The following is a 23,317-nucleotide window of genomic DNA, read 5'->3' as shown; positions in this document are numbered from 1 at the left end:
TCTGACAGTTTTCTGAAATACCTTTCTAAATACCCATTCTAAATCAGTGGTGCTCAATATTTCATGTCAAGGACACCAAAAATGATATGTAATTTGATGCCGAGCCCCATCTGAAAATATGTTGTTCCAGGGACCCCCCCCAGAAGCAAATATTTGAGTTAAAAACTTTCGCTGTGAAAGAATATATATTCAAAGATTTGTGCCACATTCTCACGATTTTTCCCAAACAATAGCAGACCTACAAGCTCATAGCGCGCCACTCGGTGGCGCGCTATGAGCTTGTAGATCTGCTATTTTTGAATAGCTAAAATTATAACATGTTTAAAACACCAAAGGTGGGGTTCCCGCCCAAAATGGGTTAAGTAAGTAAAAACCTAATTGATGCGCTCGGCGCTGTGCCCTTCTATAAATTAATTTATAATAAAAAATAAAAGCGTTGTGATGGGGTTGATGTATTAGGCGCTGCACGCTAGCTTATGAGGCACACTTTCACCGGTGTTGCATGTCTGTGGGGAGGGGGAAGAGGCATTAGAATAGCCTCTTTGTTAACACCACGACCGCCATGGGGGTGTTTAGGACCATTAAATCAGAGCGCCCAGCGATTTGCAGCGACGGAGCACATTTAGCAACGCACCAGGCGTATAGCTAGATGTAGTATAGCTAGATGTAGCCAAAACACCCCCCCGAGGTTACAGGAGGTATGATTCATTCTAACGTGACGGGGTAACCACGACGTCCCGTCTAAAACATATGATCTTTGATTAGAATTGGACGGAATCCTGGTCTCTATACTGCCTCCCCCTGGCCAGCCGGGGCGCCTGATGGAGGGGAATGGAACTGGTCTCTATACTGCCTCCCCCTGGCCAGCCGGGGCGCCTGATGGAGGGGAATGGACCTGGTCTCTATACTGCCTCCCCCTGGCCAGCCGGGGCGCCTGATGGAGGGGAAAGGAACTGGTCTCTATACTGCCTCACCCTGGCCAGCCGGGGCGCCTGATGGAGGGGAAAGGAACTGGTCTCTAGACTGCCTCCCCCTGGCCAGCCGGGGCGCCTGATGGAGGGGAAAGGAACTGGTTGGAATAACGTGTTCCTTCCACGCGCTACGTCCAACCAGGGAAATCCCCCCCCCCTGTCAGGTGTAAAGGAGCGACTTGGACACTCAGGTATGAAGGAAGCATGAGTTCCAAGTTCGTTGCTCTCCCCTTGTCCCCCATATATGGGGACTAGGTTGGTCTCCCCTTGTCCCCCATATATGGGGACTAGGTTGGTGGAGGGTGTGTAGAGCCCAGGATCACATTAGATGATTAACACTGATGTGAAAAATGGGTTACAAAATCGTTCATGCCACTCGAGGTCTTAAATTGAGTTCTGTGTGATAAGAGGAGTCCTCTTCCACGGCGCTATCGAGGCTCCATCTCCATCGTCCTGGATCAGGTTTCCCCACATAGAGCAGCCAGCGAGACGCTCGTCTCCCACCATATTCCTCTCTTCTGTCCTCTGTCTCACACTCTGATTCTTTTACTTGTCTAAAAATCTCTCAATGGTCTCACACCTTCCTACCTACATGACTGCCTGCCTAAATATGTCCCAAACCGCCCCCTAAGGTCTTCCACTGCTGGCCTGCTCGCTTTGCCTAAAATAAATGGTAACAAAAAAATACGGGGAAGCAGCTTTTTGCTTCTACGGGCCGTCGGCATGGAACAAGCTCCCACTGTACCTTCGTCAGGCAGCCTCTGTAGACATTTTTAAAGCTCAGCTCAAGACCCACCTCTACAACATTGCTTTTAATTGATCTTTTATTTTTTGTTATTCATGTCCTCACTGTATTGCATTACTGCTTGTTTTTTTTATGTTCATGCCTTGCTTTTCTTTTATTCTCCATTGTTCTGTAAAGCACTTTGAGCTGCATTTCATGTCATGAAAGGTGCTATACAAATAAAGTTTTATTATTATTATTATTATTATTATTTTTGGTATATTGTAGTTTTGTGTCCGAGAGGCTAAATGTCATCAAATGGTGGTCCGTGGCTCAAAAGCCAGAATGAATAATGTGCATTTCTGAAATAACAGTGTTAGGATGTGCAAATAATAACAAGCACACTTTGACTTGAAGGCTGATTCAGAACTCGACTAAAATCAATACTGAACCTTCAGAGGACGATACAGATAAGAGTGTGCGTTTGTGCGTGTGTGTGTGTGTGTGTGTGTGTGTGTGTGAGAGAGAGATGACGAGGAAACATCGTGCAGCTGGGGTTTAACGTTGAGCGCCCGTTTGCACACTACCACATTTTGGACACCAAACTTTGGTGCCCAAAAATCGGAAAAATGCGGAAGTAGACGGTCCTTCTCCCGGGTGCTTCAAAACGCCACTGAGCAACTTCCACTGACATGAATAGCGGTGGGTGTTAGCATTATGTCATGCTTTAGCTATTGAAAAATAGCAGATCTACAAGCTCATAGCGATCGAAGAACGACTGACATAGAAACATAGCTTTTTCAGAAAACCGTCAGGATGTAGAAGACATTTATAGAATCTGATCTCAGGTCAGAATGGGTTAAAACATATTGAAAACATGAATTAAACAATGGAAACGTAACTCGTGTGCCTCGTGAATGTGTGTGTGTGTGTGTGTGTGGAGGGGGGGGGTGTAACCCACCGCCGTATCAGTGCAGATCTCCATCACGTCGCCTCTCATTTCGGCGGCCAGCGTCGGACCCATGGAGTCACCGCCCTTCACCACCGACCTGCACACACACGCACGCACGCACGCACGCACGCACGCACGCACGCACGCACACACACACACACACACACACACACACACACACACACACACACACACACACACACACACACACACACACACACACACACACACACACACACACACACACACACACACACACACACACACAGTCACACACACACACACACACACACACACACACACACACACACACACACACACACACAGATTTGATCAGTTCGACGGCTCTCTGCAGTGACGTCCTATTTTATCTGTCTGCAGAGAGAGAGAGAGACAGAGAGACAGAGAGAGAGAGAGAGAGAGAGAGAGAGAGAGATACGTCGATACGTCCCATTGACCCCTCCCCCCCACTCCTCTGTTGCTCACAAAAAAATACATGCACGCACACTCTGTTGCATGCATGCACACACGCGAGTAAAAGTACAAAAGTGTAAAAATAGCAGATCTACAGGCTCACAATGCGTCGCGATGCGACGCATTGTGAGCCTGTAGATCTGCTATTTCGTGGGGCCCAAATGTACATATAATAGGGCTGACGTTGTTAATGTATGTTTTGTATTAATAATCAAAATGTAGTAAAAAGTAACTGAAGTTGTCAAATAATGTCAGTGCAGTAAAAGTACAATATATTAGATATTATAGATATATTATATTATAATTATATTATAGAGCTATATCTAATAGCGATGCACCTTGCATGATGCACTGGCATGTAGACGGGCAGACACATTGAATGTTAAACCCTTTGCCGAGGGTCCCCTGGGGGAAGCCTTCAGCGTTGACAGATTATTCGTCTGAAAACGGCTCGCGATAACGACAATGTGCCGGTGGCGACTTGAGTGTCGACCAATCAGTTCGTTGAAGGGTGTGTGTGATGTGTGTGTGTGTGTGTGTGTGTGTGTGTGTGTGTGTGTGAAACCTTCCCCTGACGGAGAAGAAGGTACTTCAAGCGAAACACGACTGGCGGCGTCTTGAGATTCTCGTCAACAAACAGCTGGCGACAACAAACGTCAAATTCATGACGGGTTTAGCCCCTTTCTGGCGGGAACCCCTTTTGGTGTTTTAAGCATTATGTTATGCTTTAGCTATTGAAAAAATAGCAGACCTACAAGCTCATAGCGCGCCACCGAGTGGCGCGCTACAAGCTTGTAGGTCTGCTATTTTTGAAAAATCGAAGTACGACTGACACATAGAAACATAGCTTTTTTTTCCAGAAAACTGTCAGGATGTGGAAGACATTTTTGGAATCTGATCTCAGGTCAGAACGGGTTAGAGTCTTGAGACCATGTTGTTTGCAGACAGACAGACAGCTGTGATGTTGTTTAGAGACGAGCGAAAGGGTCAGCAAAGGGTCATGTTATATTTCTGATAGCGTGAAACAGATGGCTGAGAGTGGGAGTGACATTTGGGCAGCATCGTCAAAATCCTCGCAAAACAATGCGTCAAAATAATGTGTCATTCGGATTTCACACTATATAACAATCATATGTAGAACTAAATGGATTCGGGTAAAAACTTTAACAAAAGTTTTGGTTAATTCATTAAATGTTTGTGAATAAAAATCACACCCGTGAAAAAGAAAAAAAAAAGTAATTAATTAATTAAATTAAAAAATGTTACAGAGAAGCATCGTTGTGTCTTACAGGGTTAAGTGAGGGGGGGGGGGCGCAAAAAATAAATAATAATATTTGTGTGTCCCCAGTGCCTCCACAGTACCCCATGTTTCCAATGTCAGTGGTTCTCAAACTATTTCATGTCAAGGACCCCCAAAACGTATATGTAATTGGCCGCAGACCCCCCCCCCCCCCACCATCTGAAAATATGTAGTTCCAGGGACACCCCCCCCCCCCACACACACACACACACCCAGAAGCAAAGATTTGAGTTAAAAACATTTTGCTCGGCACATTTTCAGGATTTATCAAAAAATAGCAGATCTACAAGCTCATAGCACTCATGAGCTTAGTAGATCTGCTATTTTTCAACAGCTAAAGTATAACAATAATAATGCTATAGCGCCCTAAAAAAAAAAAAAAAAAAAGTTTATATTATTTATACACTGACCTGCCCAGAAAGTCCTTCATGAACTGGTCTTTCCCGAAGTAGGCCGTGGTGCAGTGGATCTGCGTGGCGATCTGTCCCATCTGGAGGTTGCACTGGTCCATGATGGAGCTCAGCTTGTTGTTGGCCTCGTGGTTCTGGTTCTGGTTGAGGTTCTGCTCCTCGAGGCTGTCTCTACACTCGCTCTTCTTCTTGTCCTTCTTCTTGTCGGACTTGGCCTGCTTGCCGCCGACGCCGAGCACGGAGCCCATCGTCTTCATCGAGGAGGAGGAGGAGGAGTCGCCTTTCTTGGCGTTGCCGCTCAGAGCCGGCAGCTTGCTCCGGCGCAGGCCGAACCAGTTGGCCAGCGAGGGCCCGGTCTTCTGCTTGGTCTCCGTCAGGACCTTCTCCTGCTGCTCCTGCTGGCACTTCTGTAGGTTCTCCTCGATGCCCATCATGACCTTCTCCTCGATGGTGCAGGCCGCCGCCGCCGCCGCCGCCGTCCCCGGACTGAGCGCTTTATTCTTCTCCTCCACGACGACGACGTCTGGAACCACGTCCTCGTTGGAGATGGCCCAGCTCACGTCCGGTTTGGTCGCTACGTCGGTCAGAAGCAGAGTGGAGTTGGGGTCACGGACGTGAGGAGAGGATGGAGACTGAAACTGTGGATAGGACGTCGTGACCTTGGCCGGCTTCCGGGAGTTCTTCAAGCCGCCGTTCCTGTCCGTGATGGGTAAGCTACGAGCTTCTTTCTGTGGCTGGGGCGGGGCGATTATTACCTCCCCCTTCATGGTGCTTTGTTGCGACCATTCCACTTTATTATTGGGCCCCGATTTAGACGTCCTGTCGGGGAGTATACCATGGCAGGAGCCCGGCAGGCCTCCGTAGAGGCTCAGCCGGTTCCTGCTGGAACGATGGGCGGGGCTCTCTCCGGAGGGTGGCGCCTCCATGGAGCTCTGCCTGGACAGGGAGTTCCCCCTCTCGCCGGAGTTGGTGATGATCTGAGTTCGGATCTTGCCCGCCGCCGCCGCCGACGGCCCGTTGTTGTCCGGCGGCGGTCCCACGTTGGGTTTCTCCATGCTGTAGTTGGTGCTGAAGCTCTGGCTGCGGGCCTTGGCCCCGTTCATCCCCAGCGCCGGCTTCAGGTGAGGTTTGGTGGTGACGGAGATGGACCTGGAGAACAGCTTCCCTCTACCGCACGCCTCCCCGCCCCCCTCCTCCTCCAGCAGCGGTGCCTCGCCTTCCTGGAGGATATCACCGTTCCCCTCCATGACGGAGGTCTTTTGGGCCGACGGGTCGACGCCGTACTCTGGTCGCAGCGGCGGGCCGTCGCACTGCGTGGAAGCGTTGAAGGTCACCGTCGTTTCCCTGGAGGACGCCAGGGAGTTGACGTGGTCTTTCTCGTTCTTCTGGCCCACGGCCAGGGACTGCAGGCCGCTCTTGTGCGCGGCGGCGGGGGGAGACTTCAGGAAGGCTTTGAACCCCATGGGGATGCGAGTCTTTGAGGTCCTTTCCGCAGCGTTGGGGGACGTCACGGCGGCGGCGGAGGTGCATAAGGGCGGCCCGGCTACAGCTACCGCTAGCTTGCTGTCCTGCGGCTCCGCGCTACACGGAGGCTGGTCCGCGGAACCAGAGGAGGTCTTGTTGTGTGTCGGCGGGTCGTGGACCGAGCCCCTCTTGCTCACGAACAACGACGAGCCCTGCAGCAAGGTGCCGCGCAGGGCGCCGTAGGGGGGCGGGCCGGTCTTGGAGCCTTTGGGCGGCGGGACAGCGTGTTCAGACTCCGGGGGAGGAGGAGGAGGAGGACATCCTGAGGTCGCGGCGGAGGAGGAGAGGTAGTGCTTGACGGGCGTCCGCTTGTAAGTGCCTTTGCTCTGGGTCGCGGCGGCGGCGGCGGTCGCGGGGGATTTGGGGAGGAGGAGGTTCTGACCCGCCGTCGTCGTCTTGTCGGCCAGCTTCTGAGGTGCGAGGGCGGTCCCGTAGCCCGCGTCAAAGTCCACGGCGGAGTCGTGGCCCTTGGTGACGTGGGGGAGCGTGGCTTGCATATTGTTGGGTACGGGAGGCGGGTGGTAGCTGGGGGGAGGTCCCCTCACAGTGGTGGGCGGTGCTTTGTGTGCCTGAGGAGACCCTAACCCTCCCTCGTAGTGGGGTCTGATCAGTAAGGAGGTGCTGCGCCCCGGGGGGGGCGGCGGGGGCGACGGGGACCTGAGTTTGTTGTTGTTGTGTTTGTTGTTGCCGGTGGTTTCACAGTGCTGGTCTCGGGTGGGCGTCTCGGCGGCAACGCCAACGACGTCCACGACGACGTGCTGCTCCAGATGGAGGAGGGGCCTCCGGGAGGGCAGCGGCGAGCCGGAGGCAACGCCGGCGCCGCACTTGGCCCAGAGTTTGTTGTTGGCGTTTGGGGCGGCTCTGTTGGGGCTCTGAGCGCTGCAGCTTCCTCCCCCCGAGGAGGGTTTGATGTACCTGGACAGTTTTTTTTTTTGATCAAAGTATTTTTATTAATTTTCACACATGAAAATATTATACAACATTTTTAGAACTTTTTTTTTTCTTTTTTTCCCTCCCCTCCCCCCAGAGTTCCCGCTCTGAAAGAGCCACAACCCCGGTATCTTGCACCATATGAAATAAAAGGCACATACAAATATACATAGACATAATAGAATAATAGAAGTATGCAAACAAATAATAATAATAATAATAATTCAAAATAATATAATAATAATAATAATAATAATAATAATAATAATTATTAAAAAAAAATATATAAAAAAAAAACAAAAAAAAAAAAACAATTACAGTAGGGTCAGTGTAATAAGTTAAGGATTGTTGATGTCAGCGTACCTGGACAGTTTGACGGGAGGGGACGAGGGCGACGCTTTCTCCTGCTGGCTCACGTTCACCGCGGCGTTGCCGCCCGGCTCCGTGGAGGAACCTTTGGAGACGCGCAGCGGAGACGACGCCGACGGCTTGTTCCGCGTGCCGCCGGCGGGTATCCTGGAGCCGTTGGACTTGGAGGCGGAGTCACCGAGGATGACGACGGAGGGAGGGATGGGGTGGCCTCGGTTAGCGGCGGCGCGCGGCGCGCTCTGCAGCGGTTTGAGCGGTTTCTTTTGCGGCGTCAGATGTACCGACGGCCGCTCCGCCGCGCTGCCTTCGCTGCTATTGCCGGCTCTGGGAGCCTTACTGTTACTCGGCTTACTCTGAAACTCCGACGGCTTTTCCGACGGGGATTCGAGCGCGCCGCCGTAGTTCCTCCCGGTGCCTCCTCCTCCTTTCTGTCGGGTCGGCCTCTCTTGGGACAGCGGTCGTCGCGTGCAGCCCGCTCTGCTATTTGGAATGTCCGAACTCCGAGGCGTTCCGTCGGAGGCGCCTGCAGTGGAAAGTGTCTGAGTGCTTCCTAGTTCAATAGGCTGTCCGTCTGCGTCGAAGATCGCCATGAGGCTCTCCTCAGACCTGGCCAACTGACCTTGACCCTGCCCCCCCGCCGCTGACCCCCCCGACCCCCCGCTGGGTTCCCTGATCAGGCTGAAGGGGCGGGGCCTCCCGTCGGCCGACTGCGTCCGACCCCCCGGGTCTCTCCTCCAGCAGCGCGGCGTCACCAGCAGCTTGGAGGGCTCCCGGGACGGCCTCCGGGCCTCTTCTGGGGGAACCTCGGGGGTGTCAGCAGCAGGGGGCGGGGGCGGGACGTGGCGCTGGAGTTTGGTGGGTCTGGAGAAGGCCGAGGCCCGGCCCCCCACCCCTCCTCCGAGCCCCCCCCCGGAGAGGAAGCTGCTGATGAAACTCATCAGCCTCTCGGGACGCTCTTTGGAGTCGTAGCCGGCGGGCGGAGCCAGAGGGCGCTTTATAGCGTCCACGTCGGCGCCACCCGCGCCCCCCACCACGCCCCCCCCGTCCCCCTGCGGCCCCCCCTCCCAGCTGCACAGGCTCTCCGAGGTGGAGCGCGAGAGCCTGGTCTGACCGCCGGACAACCAGCTGTCTCTGCACGGGACGGCGTCTCTCTGCGCCGCATTCGCCGATTCGTCGTCCGCGTCGTCAGAGTCGTACGAGAACCTCTTGACGGCGGCGCCCCCCATGGCACCCCCCATCCCGAACCCCAAGGAGACCCCCACGTGGGCCCGGCCCACGTACGCCGCCCCCACGTGGGGCTTGCAGATCCCCTTGCCGCCTCCTTGTCCGCTGCTCTTGATGCCCAGCGAGTAGATGCCCTCGTTGGAGTCCATGCAGTCCTTCTGGGACACCCCGCCCGTCCTGGAGGAGGACGCAGAGGAGCTCCGCCGGTGCTTCCTCCTCTGCAGCTTGCGGAGGCCCTCCAGGATGTGGCTCTCCTTATTGGCTCTGCTGCTCCGCGAGGAGGAGGAGGAGGGCTGCAGCGGCGGCGGCGGGTTGGGAGGGTCCTCATAGGAGGAGGAGGCTGGGGCGGTGCAGATGTTGCCGGGCGCCGACGAGCCCAGGCTCAGCCTCTTCTCCCACGTCAGAGTCGACTGGAGGGACGGAGACACATACAGGGGACAGAAGGAGTCATTTTAATTAGAATTTCAACCCCTTTGAGACCTGCTGTGACCAGATTAATTAATAAATGTGTAAATCGGGGCGAGGGACAGTTTTCTGAAAAAAAACCCTGATGTTTCTATGTCAGTGGTTCTCAAACTATTTCATGTCAGTGACCGCATAATTATATGTATTTGGCCGCGGACCCCCATGTGACAATGTCTTGTTCCAGGGACCTCCCAGAAGCAAAGATAATGAGTTAAAAATGTTTGCTGTGAAAAAATATAATATTCAATGATTTGTACCCATTTTCATGATTTTTTCTAAAATAGCAGATCTACAAGCTTGCTATATTTCAAAAGCTAACGTTTTGAAATAATGGTTAAGAAGTGGTTAAAAGCTATGAGGTGACACAGATGCGTCCTCGGGTCTTAATGGATTCAAGTAATCTTGTTTTTGTAATTATAAGGAGGCTAGTGTAGTAGTATGATAGTACATTAACCCATTTAAGACCTGAGACCAGATTCTACAAATGTCTTCTAATCTAAATCATGAGTTTTCTGAAAAAACCCATGATGTCATTCTCAAATATTTTCATGTCAAGGACCCTCAAGATTCTATGTAATTGTAAAAAACATTTTAATATATATATTTCTTTACATAATAGGTAGGTACAGTAGGTAGGTATAATAGGTACATATAATATATAATAGGTGACTAGTAAACTATGATATTTCACCCGATAGCTGGAACAAAACATGGTGAAGCAGCATTTCACCATTATGCACCACAAACCTGGAATAACATCCCAGGTTTCATTAGGAAATCACCATATAGCCGTTAGCATATCCCAGTGATGTCTACTAATAACAGCTAGGTCTTGCCTGGACTTTAAATTAACTGTGTTTCTATTAAAGGTGGGAGTATCTGTTGTAATGTATATGCTCCTATATATCTTATTTTAATTGTATCTATTATAATCTGTATTCATTTTAAAAAGTGCACTGTTGCACTCTGTATTTGTTTTTATTCTGTAAAGCGCTTTGAGTTGCCTTGTGTATGAAAGGTGCTATATAAATAAAATTGCCTTGCCTTGCCTTGCCTAGTAAAAACCACTAGAAGTGAAAGAAGCCTATATCGTATATATTATAATAATATAATATTATTATTATTATTATTATTATTATCCCTCTAAGACCCAGCGTTGCTTTTTAGCAACAATTATATTGTATTTAATTACTAAATTATTATTATTTTTTTCTGTTCTTTTTTCACCTAAACGTCATCAGTGATGTTCATTTCAATGCCATTGGTCATGATATTTGCATATAAATACCCCCCACAGAGGCTGAAATTCACACAAATAAAAAATGTCTGGACAATTTTGAACATTTTTTAACCTAAGACTTTTGACCTTTAACCCTAATAAAAGTAGGTACAATAATTGTAATATATGTTTTTCTGTGATCATTAGAATGTCTAGAACATGTTTTATTCATTATTGTGAAAGATATCCCCAAAATGTAAATTATTAATTTATTATATTATATAATTATTATAAATCTTTCATCAAACTTATTTTTTTTTCATTTTTTAGTCCTAGTAGTACAAAGTAGTAGTAAGGTTGAAATCTATTTTTTGCAAGTAGAAATTAATGCGGGTGTTTAGGGTGTTTAGAGGGTTTAGAGGTGTTTAGAGGGTTTAGAGGGTTTAGGGTTTAGGGTGTTAGAGGGTTATAGCGTATCTACCATTTTCCCACAGGAGCGTCCGTCGTTCCAGGTGTAGGAGTGTTAGAGGGTTTAGGGTGTTTAGAGGGTTTAGGGTTTAGGGTTTAGGGTGTTAGAGGGTTATAGCATATATACCATTTTCCCACAGGAGCGTCCGTCGTTCCAGGTGTAGGAGTGTTAGAGGGTTTAGAGGTGTTTAGAGGGTTTAGGGTTTAGGGTTTAGGGTGTTAGAGGGTTATAGCGTATCTACCATTTTCCCACAGGAGCGTCCGTCGTTCCAGGTGTAGGAGTGTTAGAGGGTTTAGGGTGTTTAGAGGGTTTAGAGGTGTTTAGAGGGTTTAGAGGGTTTAGGGTTTAGGGTGTTAGAGGGTTATAGCGTGTATATATACCATTTTCCCACAGGAGCGTCCGTCGTTCCAGGTGTAGGAGTGTTAGAGGGTTTAGGGTGTTTAGAGGGTTTAGAGGTGTTTAGAGGGTTTAGAGGTGTTTAGAGGGTTTAGAGGGTTTAGAGGGTTTAGGGTGTTAGAGGGTTATAGCGTATATATACCATTTTCCCACAGGAGCGTCCGTCGTTCCAGGTGTAGGAGTGTTTAGAGGTGTTTAGAGGGTTTAGAGGGTTTAGGGTTTAGGGTGTTAGAGGGTTATAGCGTATATATACCATTTTCCCACAGGAGCGTCCGTCGTTCCAGGTGTAGGAGTGTTAGAGGGTTTAGGGTGTTTAGAGGGTTTAGAGGGTTTAGGGTGTAGGGTTTAGGGTGTTTAGAGGGTTTAGAGGTGTTTAGAGGGTTTAGGGTGTTAGAGGGTTATAGCGTATATATACCATTTTCCCACAGGAGCGTCCGTCGTTCCAGGTGTAGGAGCCGCTGGAGTATTCGCTGCAGGCACTGGACAGGGACAGCTCGCTGCTGCTGCAGCTGTAGGCAGCAGGGGGCGCCGGAGAGGATGACGCGCTCAGACTACAGCTGTAGGCAGCAGGGGGCGCCGGAGAGGACGAGGCGCTCAGACTCCACTGGCTCAGACAGCGCGCCGCCGCCACGGTGGTGGTGGTGGTGGTGGTGGGGAGATACGACGAAACCGGTCTGTTCCCGCTGGGCTGGACTTCCTGTGAGAAGAACGACAGACATGTAGAGTTGTAGACAGGATAAGTTTCATTTTGTTTTCTATTGTCCACTATATACCATGATTTAACCCATTCTGACCTGAGATCAGATTCATACGAGGTTTCCACTGGACACACACTGGTCTGATTATAACCCATTCTGACCTGAGATCAGATTCTAAAAAATGTCAGTCGTTCCTTCGATTTTTCAAAAATAGCAGACCTGCAAGTTCGTAGCGCGCCACTCTGTGGCGCGATATGAGCTTGTAGGTATGCGATTTTTCAATAGCTAAAGCATAACATGATGCTTACACCAGAATGGGTTCCCGCGCAAAATGGGTTAAGAAACCTTTTATAAAAAAAAAAAATCAGGATAAGAACCCAGGTCTGTTTTGGATGTCTGAGTGTTTTATGTTAAATTGGTTGTTCAGTTAAATGAAGTTTTAGTTTTTGGATAATTCATAGAGAAGGCATGGCAGTTACGTTGGAGAACGATGTATCCATGAGTTAACTGTCTATTTGTGTATATTATGTATTATTATATATGTACAATTTTGTGAGTGTCTTGTAAGCCCGTGCGGGCTGGGCATCTTATGATGTAGGACACTTTAATAAAAACTCTATCTATCTATCTATCTATCTGTCTGTCTGTCTGTCTGTCTGTCTGTCTGTCTATCTATCTATGTATCTATGTATCTATGTATCTATGTATCTATCTATCTATGTATCTATCTATCTATGTATCTATCTATCTATGTATCTATCTATCTATGTATCTATCTATCTATCTATCTATCTATCTATCTATCTATCTATCTATCTATCTATCTATCTATCTATCTATCTATCTATCTATATGGACTACAGTTCTGCTTTTAACACGATCATCCCAACCAGACTGGACACAAAGCTCAAGGACCTAGGCCTGCACTCGTCCATGTGCAGCTGGATACTTGACTTTCTGTCCGGCCGTCGTCAGGTGGTGAGGATGGGCAACATCACGTCGGACCCCCTGACCCTCAACACTGGAGCCCCCCAGGGCTGCGTGCTGAGCCCTCTACTCTACTCACTGTACACACACGACTGTACAGCCACGCACAGCTCCAACGTCGTGATCAAATATGCGGACGACACAACAGTGATGGGCCTGATCGACGACGATGACTAGACGGCCTACAGAGCAGAGGTTGGAACGCTGACACAGTGGTGCCACGAGAACAGCCTGGCTCTAAACGTCAGCAAAACCATGGAGCTGATCGTGGACTTTAGGAGACGAGAGAGAGAGCACGCGCCCATTGTCATCAATGGTGCTGCAGTGGAGCAGGTCAGCGACTTCAAGTTCCTCGGGATAAACATCTCGAGGGACCTGAAGTGGGCCACACACACAACCACAGTGGTGAAAAAAGCCCAACAACGGCTCTACTGCCTGAGGCGCCTGAAGAAATTCAGAGTGAGCCCCCGCATCCTCAGAGCGTTCTACAAGAGCACCATCGAGAGTGTTCTGACGAGCGGCACCACTGCCTGGTTCGGAAATTGCACCGCTGCAGAACGGAAAAGACTGCAGAGAGTGGTGCGAACAGCACAGCGCATCGTGGGAGGGGAGCTTTCCCCACTCCAGGAAATACACGAGAGACGTTGTGTGGCTAAGGCTGAGAGCATTATCAGGGACATCCATCACCCCAGCCATAGCCTGTTCAAACCACTTCCACGCCCACGGCCGGGCAAACGCTACATGAGTATCAAGAGCAGCACCACCAGACTCTTGAACAGTTTCTACTTGTCCACAATTAGACTGCTGAACAAGAGCTAGGATTGGTGACGCCACACAGACTGAACGGATTGGTCTCCTTTAGTAGAGACTACTCTGTATATACACATAGGCTACATCACCTTATTTATTTTTTATATGCATACATATTGTACCATGTAGATTAGTCATGTACTTTCTTTCTTTTAACTGCAATGATGAGCCTGCACAAACAAGAATTTCACCCATGTTACCTGTAATGTGATGTGACAATAAAGTTTGATTCTGATTCTGATTCTGATTCTATCTATCTATCTACTGTATCTATCTATCTATCTATCTATCTATACAGTGAACATGAAAGAGTGTTGTTTGTGTAGTTGTTGTTATTTTTGGCAGCAAATTTCTATTTTTAGTTTTAGTCGTAGTCTCTCTGGAAACGTTTTCATTTAGTTTTAGTCTCATTTTAGTCACCCTGGAATGTTTTAGTGTTTAGTCTAGTTTTAGTCGACTAACTATTCATGAGATTTTTGTCGACTAAATCTACAGTTGATTTAGTCGAACAGAATGTCTTTTGCCGTCGAAATGACACTTGCTGAAGATAGCTGATCTACAAGCCCACAGCGCGACGCGTTGTGCGCTTGTAGATCGGGGATTTTCAGCATGCAACTAATTGTAAAATGACGTATACCGGATCTCTTGTCCACTAGTCCCCTTCCTAACATTTCAGTCTAGTTTGTATTTGTTGGCGAAATTGTCTGTATATTTAATCTCAGTTTTAGTCATTTAGTTTCATTTAGTTTCCATTTAGTTTTGGTCAGTGGGAAAAAGGTAGTCGACGAACATTCTTTCGTCTTAGTTTTAGTCGACGAAATCAACACCGCTCTGGAGAGGGAAGTCTGGAGCGCTTTGGTGGAGCCGTTGCCCCCCGCGACCCGGGCAGGGATAAGCGGTTGAAGAAGGATAGATGGATGGATAGTCCCCCGCCCCGTCATGGAGCATGCACGCGTGTCTTATCAGCTGACATCCCATCCGGGGGAGGGGGGGAGGGGGGGAGGGGGCAAAGGTCTAAAGATTGGAGCAAACTCATTTCCAGAACCCAATGCATAATACATAAGATGAGTAATGTACCGCGCCGTTCCGAGGAGTCATTTTTACCGATGACGAGAGTCTCAATCGATGGCTTTTCTTTTTTCTGGTAACGCGACAGGGATTTATTTCTTTTGGAGCCAATAAGTGATACTTTATCATGTGCTCTGCTCTGCTGAGGGAGGGAAGGGTCAGGTCTCCAAATGGTTTGGCCCCCTTTTTGTATTTTAACCCGTTCTGACCTGGGATCAGATTCATATACGAGGTTTCCACTGGACACACACACACTGGTCTGATTAGTATCCAGTAATGATTTCTTGGGGTCAACAACAGCAGCGTGGTAGGTGTACAGTATGCAGTACAGCAGCGTGCTAGGTGTACACGACACGAGGAGGTCGTCACAGAGCTTGAGAGAAACATCTTCCAACGACTCCTCCTGCACTGAGCTGAGCTTACATGAGACGAGGACGGGGGGTCCGCTGCCACCGCCGCAGTGGTCCTGGACAGGAGGAGGCCCGCTTTGCTCCGCTCCGGCTCCAGGAGCAGGTCCGCCGCAGACAGGTCCATGATCCGAGAGTGCAGTTTCTGTAGAGACACGGAGGACACACGGCAAGGTTATAATAGTTTGGGTTTTTGAGTGGTGCAACCACTCCTATACAACCAGGAATGTCCGTGTGTATCAGTCATGAGCACGAGTGGTGTGCGCACGCGTGAAATTGGAACACGGGGTAATGCTGCATGCGTGCATTTATTAATACCAGTAGGGGGCGCCAGAAACAGAGAGAGGGGTAGTGCTGAGAGAGAGAGAGAGAGAGAGAGAGAGAGAGAGGGGAATTGCACCACTCGGTTCACACAGGTGTGATTTTTTCATTATAGTTTAGTTTTAGTTAGTTTTGACATATTTCTTTCTAATTCAGTTAGTTTTAGTTAGCTTTTAGAGCGGGTTTGCTAGTTTTTATTTTGGTGAAAATGCTTAGTTTTAGTTTAGTTTCAGTTTAGTTTTTTCCGTACTTTGGTTTAGGGTTAGCGTGTCTACATGCTGCCGTACGGTGCTGAAAACTGCCGTAAAACTTGTTGGAGAAATGAGGAAATGAATCGAATTAATTTAAAGGGATTATATTATAAATATCCGAAAGGCATATAAATATTGATAAAAAGGGTATTTTGTCTATAATTTCAGTTAGTTTAAGTTCGTTTTGAGGACACACACACACAATACAGTTTTAGTTTAGTTATCGTTTTTTAATTTATTTTTTAGTTTAGTTTCAGTTAACTAAAATGTTTTGTTAATTCTAGTTTTCGTTTTTTTAGTTAGTTTTAGTTAACTATTATAACCTTGGGACACGTACAGGACTGTAAGCACTTTCAACACGGCAGGCGTTCCTATGTTCAAAACATACTGTATGTGTTGATTTAGTCGACTATAAACTATGACGAAAAATGTTCGTCGACTACCTTTTTTCACTGACGAAAACACTAACTGGAAACTAAATGAAAACTAAGCTACGATGACTAAAACTATATGAAGCTAAATATATTGACAATTTCGTCAACAAATAAAACTAGACTAATGTTAAAGGACCACTTCACCACTTTTCAACCTATCTTCATATAATAGGTCGTCACTAATAATCATGATAAAATGGCACGTTTTTTTACTCATTTTTTTACTCATTTTTTTCTGTCTCATAGGAGGGCTGTGGGCAGTTTAGAAACCGTCTTCCAGTGACATCATCATTAGGCAGATAATTTTTTTAACAAGATTTTTTTACAAAAATGTTTAGATTTTCATTATCGTGAGCACGATGGCTTCCATTTTCGCATTGCAACTTTTCAGGACTAGAAAGCCTGCAGTTTGTATTAGCTTGGATTCCCCATCGATGATGTCACTGGGAGACGGTTTCTGAACTGCCCACAGCCCTCCTATGAGACACAGACCGTGTAGAAAGAAATTGAGCCATTTTATCATGATTATTAGTGAGGACCTATACGATTAGACTAGTGGACAAGAGAGAAGTAAAAGGTAGTCATTTTACCCTTGTTTACTCACAACGCGTCACACAACCCCAACGCGTCACAGCACCACGCGTTGTGGGCTTGTAGATCAGATATTTTCAGCAAGTGTAAAATCAGCCATTTCAACGGCATCAAGGCAAGCCACTACAAATTTGGAATCTCCTTCATCTGGCCCGTTTACTTTTCGGTTGATTTTTGCTGACTTCGAGAGGAGCCCTCTCTCTGGCCCTTAATTTTGGCCCCTAATTTCCGGCAGCGACCCCATGCAGGGGCCCCTGGGCCCCAGGGCCCCTGCACGCCAGTCTGTACACCAAGTCATTAATATCATCCGTTTGGAAATAATTAACGTGAATGAGAAATAATTGCATCGGGGAGCCAGGGATTCCCTCTTAACCCATTTTGGGCGCGGGAACCCCTTTTGGTGTTAGCATTATGCTATGTGCTTTAGCTATTGAAAAATAGCAGATCTTGGCGCGCTACGAGCTTGTAGATCTGCTATTTTTGAAATAAATCGATAGAACGACTGACATAGAAACATAGCTTTTTCAGAAAACTGTCAGGATGTAGAAGACATTTTTAGAATCTGATCTCAGGTCAGAACGGGTTAAGTTCATACACCAATTTGTGTCGGTCCGTTCCCCCCCGTTCTTTAACTCTCGTACACCAGAGGGGGAAGGATATATATATATATATAATTATATATATATATATATATATAAAAAATCCCAAACACATTTTCCACATTATTTAATCTCAGACTCTAATTACAGCTCAGTTCCCGGCGCTCGGATAAACTGAATTTATGCTGAAACAAAAGCATTTTTGACCATAATTATTATATTATTATCGCCGCATTTCCTTTTCCTATTGCTGCCCAGGGTGTGAATGTATCTAATGTTCATTCGGGGAGTCATGTGTGAGAGTATAATATACTGCGGAATATAATTTCGCCGCCGCCGCCGCCTGCCCCCCCCCCCCCAATATATCATTATTAGCTCTGGCGATGTTAAAATGAAACTCGTTGTCCTTCTTTGTCGTCGTCGACCGCGTCCCCCCCCCCGCGCTGCGAGACAGAGCCACGCAGAGAGAGTTATTATATAACCCATTCTGACCTGAGATCAGATTCATACGAGGTTTCCACTGGACACACACTGGTCTGATTAACCCCATTCTGACCTGAGATCAGATTCATACGAGGTTTCCACTAGACAGACACTGGTCTGATTAACCCATTCTGACCTGAGATCAGATTCTAAAAATGTCAGTCGTTCTTCGATTTTTCACAAATAGCAGACCTACAAGCTCGTAGCGCGCCACTCGGTGGCGCGCTACGAGCTTGTAGATCTGCTATTTTTCAATAGCTAAAGCATAACATGATGCTAACACCAAAATGGGTTCCCGTTCAGAATGGGATAAGAATAGATCTGTTAAGAAAACTGCAACGGCAGTTTATTTATAAAACAAAGTCACCTTCAACTATTATTATTTCACAAGGAAACTTCAGCCATAAAATAAAAACCCCAAACCATTTCATACGGAAAAACCTGACCACCTACAAATAGCACAATAATGACAATGATAATAAAAAAATGAATTTAAATCACTTAATTAATGACTATACATTAAATCATTTGCCATTTAATTTTACTCACACCTATACAGTAAATGGTCATCTTGGACAATTATTGGGCAATTATAATTATTTTTCCCTAAGGGGACAAAAAGGAGAAACAGAAAATATTGTGGAGGGCCCAAAGGCTGAACGCAACTATAACAATGTCTGCGGGTACAGTACGTGAATAAACAGGCTTCAAAATAAAAATCAATGCATTATTAACCCATTTAGGCCTGACGTCAAAATAAAATAAAAATATTTTTAAAATGTATTTTTTTCTGAAAAGCCTCATGTTTCTATATCAGTGCTTCTCAATATTTCATGTCAAGGACCCCAGAAATTACATGTAATATGCTGCCGACCCCCATCTGAAAATATGTTGTTCCAGGGACACCCCAGAAGCAAGGATTTTAGTTAAAAACATTCACTCTGAAATAATATATATTCAAAGATTTGCACCACATTTTCACCATTTTTCAAAAATAGCAGCTCTACAAGCTCATAGCGCGCCACTCGGTGGCGCGCTATGAGCTTGTAGAGCTGCTATTTTTGAAAAAGCTAAATTATAACATAATGTTTAAAACATAAGGTAAAATTTGAAAAGTACATATTATTTTCTAATTTCCAAGTAAACTTTCACGGGCCAGTCAGTCAGCCATAAAACAGTGTTTTTTTTGCAGCAAATTTAGATTTTAGTTTTAGTCATAGTCTCTTGAATAATTTTCGTTCAGTTTTAGTCACATTTTAGTCACCTGAAGTGCTACAAGCTTGTAGATCTGCTATTTGTTTTTAAACGTGAAAATGTGGTGCAAACCTTTGAATATATATTCTTCCAGAGCGGACATTTTTAGCTCCCTGGAACAACATATTTTCAGATGGGGGTCCGCGGCAAATTACATATATTTTTGTGGGTCCTTCACATGAAAATGTTTGAGAACCACTGACATAGAAACATAGAAACCACTGACATAGAACCACTGACACATAGAAACATGTTTTTTTTTCCGAAAACTGTCAAGACATTTTGTAGAATCTTTTCTCTGGTCTAAAATGGGTTCATTCTGGTTACTCTCCATCATTTAGCATGGGGAGTGGGACCACCTGGAACCCCCTCCCCTCGAGGACCACTGGTGGTCCCCGGACCGCTGGTTGAAAACCACCGTTCTAAACAAAACTATAACTCACTCTAACCCACGTTGTATACATTACATTAACGGTCTGACTGTATATGTCAAACAGGTTATACGCCTACTTTTGCTATTAGCACATTCTGAACAGGAACCCCATTTTGGTGTTAGCATCATGTTATGCTTTACCTATTGAAAAATAGCAGATCTACAAGCTCATAGTGCGCCACCGAGTGGCGCGATACGAGCTTGTAGGTCTGCTATTTTTGAAAAAATCGAAGAACGACTGACATAGAAACATAGCTTTTTCAGAAAACTGTCAGATGTAGAAGACATTCTTAGAATCTGACTCTCAGGTCAGAATGGGTTACACACAGAAGCCAGAGAGAGACAGGAGAGAGACAGAGAGAGACAGAGACACAGAGAGACAGAGACAGAGAGAGAGAGACACAGAGAGACAGAGACAGAGAGAGACAGAGAGACACCAGAGAGACAGAGAGAGAAGAGAGAGAGGAGAGAGAGAGAGAGAGACACAGAGAGACAGAGAGAGTGCTTTTCGTGTAGCGTATATTATGATGAGGCGGACCACGACCACATAGACCATCAGAACGGCCCGTTGACGGCTCTTACAGATACGTCTTTTTACAGCGGCGGGCGGAACATTCTTCTGGCCTTGAGACGCTATGAGAGATGCAGCGATTCTGGTGCCATGGAAACGGACCCGCCAGAGCCCTCTGATCATACGCACGCACGTACACACCCACCTCACCCACCCACGCACGCACGCACGCAGCCGCACAGCACACACGCGAGAGAGCTGGGTATACGGCGAGAGAGATAAGGTAAAAGGGACAATCTTCTATTCTGAGACATTGTAAAAAACATTAAGCTCAGCGATGATGCGTCAGAACTGCTTTTGTATTCTTAAACCTGGGGCTCTGCGGAGCGTGAAGTAACCTGTCAGGTTTATATCTCCCCGTGTCTCCCAAAAAAGAACTTCCTTTGAACAGATTATTCTTTAAAATTACCCCCTAAACAACACATCATTTATTTATTCCGTCGAAGCAACTTCTTTTTATTATAGCTTAAGCCTTACACACTCGTCTCTCTTGACATGAAACGTTCGATGTTTTATGTTTCACTGGAATGCTTCCAGCTTGTAGGTCTGCTATTTTGAAAAATCGAAGAACGACTGTGACATTTTTAGAATCTGATCTCAGGTCAGAATGGGTTAATCAGACCAGTGTGTGTCCAGTGAAACCTCGTATGAATCTGATCTCAGGTCAGAATGTGTTAAGTGAGGTGGGGGCCGCATGTGGGCCCCCGGGCCACCAGTTGCCCACCCCTGCTCCAGACATCGCTCAGAGCCATCACCACGTCCCAGCCCCATATGCAGGGCACCGTCCAAAACATGGCACGGGGAGGGAGGGAGTGGCTTAGGTGTCATGGGGAGGGAGGGAGGGAGGGAGGGAGGGAGGGAGGGAGGGAGTGATCTTATCGTATACGGCGCCGGCCGGTGCAGGGTTTCATTTCACCTCCTCAGCATCTCCTCATCAAGGATTCAGATCGATAAAGTCACAAGGCCATGGGGTGAGGGGGGGGGTCGCATATGACGAGTGGGTGTGACAGGACTAGGACCAGCCCCCCCCCCACCCCCCGTATACACTTCTTCTTTGCAAGGAGGGTCTCGCTATGAAGGGCAAAGTCACTGCCGTGTACATGCTCATCAACATGCATGATAGTAGGGTGAGCTTGTAGATCTGCTGTTTTTCAATAGCTAAAGCATAACATAATGCTAACACCAAAACGGGTTCCCGCACAAAATGGGTTAATCAGGAGTTGTAGTAGCCACAGGGTAATCTAAGCGGTGGACATTGCTCTTTATGTCTTCATGTATGTAAATTGTCTTGTTCTTTGTGTTATGTCTAATGTGTGTATGTGTGTTTCTGCATACTTGGCTGCTGCGTCGCAAGACAAAAATTTCAGTGTGAACTGACAATAAAGCACTATATCACATATCACTGACATATGAACCGACATTGGTCAAAAGGTGGATAGGCACGTGCCAAAAAGGGGCGCACGCACGCGCACACACACACACACACACACACACACACACACACACACACACACACACACACACACACACACACACACACACACACACACACACACACACACACACACACACACACACACACACACACACACACACACACACACACACACACACACACACACACACACACACACACACACACACACACACACACACACACACGTATAAACGTTAGCACGCACAGCGAGCTCACCTTCCTCTGTCCCGTCCTCCGTTACCTGATTCGTCTATTCTCAACTGTTACGTCAATCGCATGTCAGATCTGTGCATGGGAAGTCTTATGCCGCTCTTAACCCATTCTGACCTGAGATCAGATTCTAAAAAATGTCCGTTTGAAAATGACAGTTTTCTGAAAAAGCCATGTTTCTGTGTCAGTCGCTCTTCGATTTTTCAAAAATAGCAGACCTACAAGCTCGTATCGCGCCACTCGGTGGCGCGCTATGAGCTTGTAGATCTGCTATTTTTCAATAGCTAAAGCATAACATGATGCTAACACCAAAATGGGTTCACGCCCAGAATGGGTTAACTACAACAGAGGAATCCTCACTTGCCAAAGACAGATATGAGGATTTCAGGCATACGGGGCATTAATTAAATTGCTACATTTACTTGAGATATTAAAAGTTCTATTTACCTCCTAGAACTTAAGCTTGTGTGTTGTTTATTTATTGTGTCCTTGTGTGCTCTGAGGCTTGCCTTGCAAAGAGCGACTGTAACAGTAATTAATTGGCAACTGAATTACCATATTATTATACTGTACTGTACATGTCTGTCACACTCCGTAATGCTACGTAAATGATGATCTGGTGTTCACTCTCGAGATATTCAACACTAAAAATGGAGAAAAAAAACTTTACAAATCTTAATTTGGTGTCACTTTCGTACAGTATGATTGTACATAGTATATTATTGTGGATTATTTCCTTATATGTGTATGTGACTATTTTTTTTTAGTTTTTTAATGTCATGTGAAAGCGGGGAATCGTAGCTTCAAATTGACATATTGGTTGTTCAGTTTGACCCACCAGTTTTGAAGATATGGCTTATAGAGTAATGTGTCTTGCAGAGAAACAGCGAGTTGAGAAAACGGGCGAAAGGTTCACTTCTGTGGACTCTAACATTACACCTATAGCTGCATGTTTAAGCATTTAATTCATATTTACATGTCGATTTCAGCTCCGACATTTATTTCAGACATGCTCTGGTATGTGAAGAGTCTGCCTGTGCTATTAACTCATTTTGGATTAAAAATAAAAAATATATATATATCAGTCTTGCCAGCATGACTGATATTTTCTGTATCAAAAATATATTTTGTGTGATATGGGGGGAATGCCACCCACGGCCGGTATGTAATTGTGACTAATTACTCCCCACCCCACGACTGCATACTATTCCAATAGGAAATTAAATCAAGCAAGACTACTTCTTCTTGGATTAAGTTTATCATCCTAACTCTCTCATCCACTCTGCAGCGAGTTCC

General features: G+C 46.6%; 1 protein-coding gene across 1 annotated transcript in view; it reads right to left on the bottom strand.

Annotated features, from left to right (window-relative positions):
• Positions 1-23,317, bottom strand: part of LOC310854010 (nck-associated protein 5-like) — a gene marked incomplete at both ends in the record, with an annotated part of 106,591 nt that overhangs the window by 29,296 nt on the left and 53,978 nt on the right. The window contains 6 exons of the mRNA XM_083758483.1: positions 2,657-2,744; positions 4,832-7,270; positions 7,649-9,288; positions 11,843-11,984; positions 12,033-12,124; positions 15,414-15,542. Coding sequence (XP_083614609.1) covers positions 2,657-2,744; positions 4,832-7,270; positions 7,649-9,288; positions 11,843-11,984; positions 12,033-12,124; positions 15,414-15,542 — 4,530 coding nt within the window. The remainder of the gene's footprint in view (positions 1-2,656; positions 2,745-4,831; positions 7,271-7,648; positions 9,289-11,842; positions 11,985-12,032; positions 12,125-15,413; positions 15,543-23,317) is intronic.

This window comes from Protomyctophum parallelum (genome assembly GCF_964188405.1).
Source record: "Protomyctophum parallelum genome assembly, chromosome: 23".
Classification (NCBI taxonomy): domain Eukaryota; kingdom Metazoa; phylum Chordata; class Actinopteri; order Myctophiformes; family Myctophidae; genus Protomyctophum; species Protomyctophum parallelum.
Note: the sequence above shows the minus strand (reverse complement) of the source record. Positions and strands in the feature narration are given on the sequence as shown.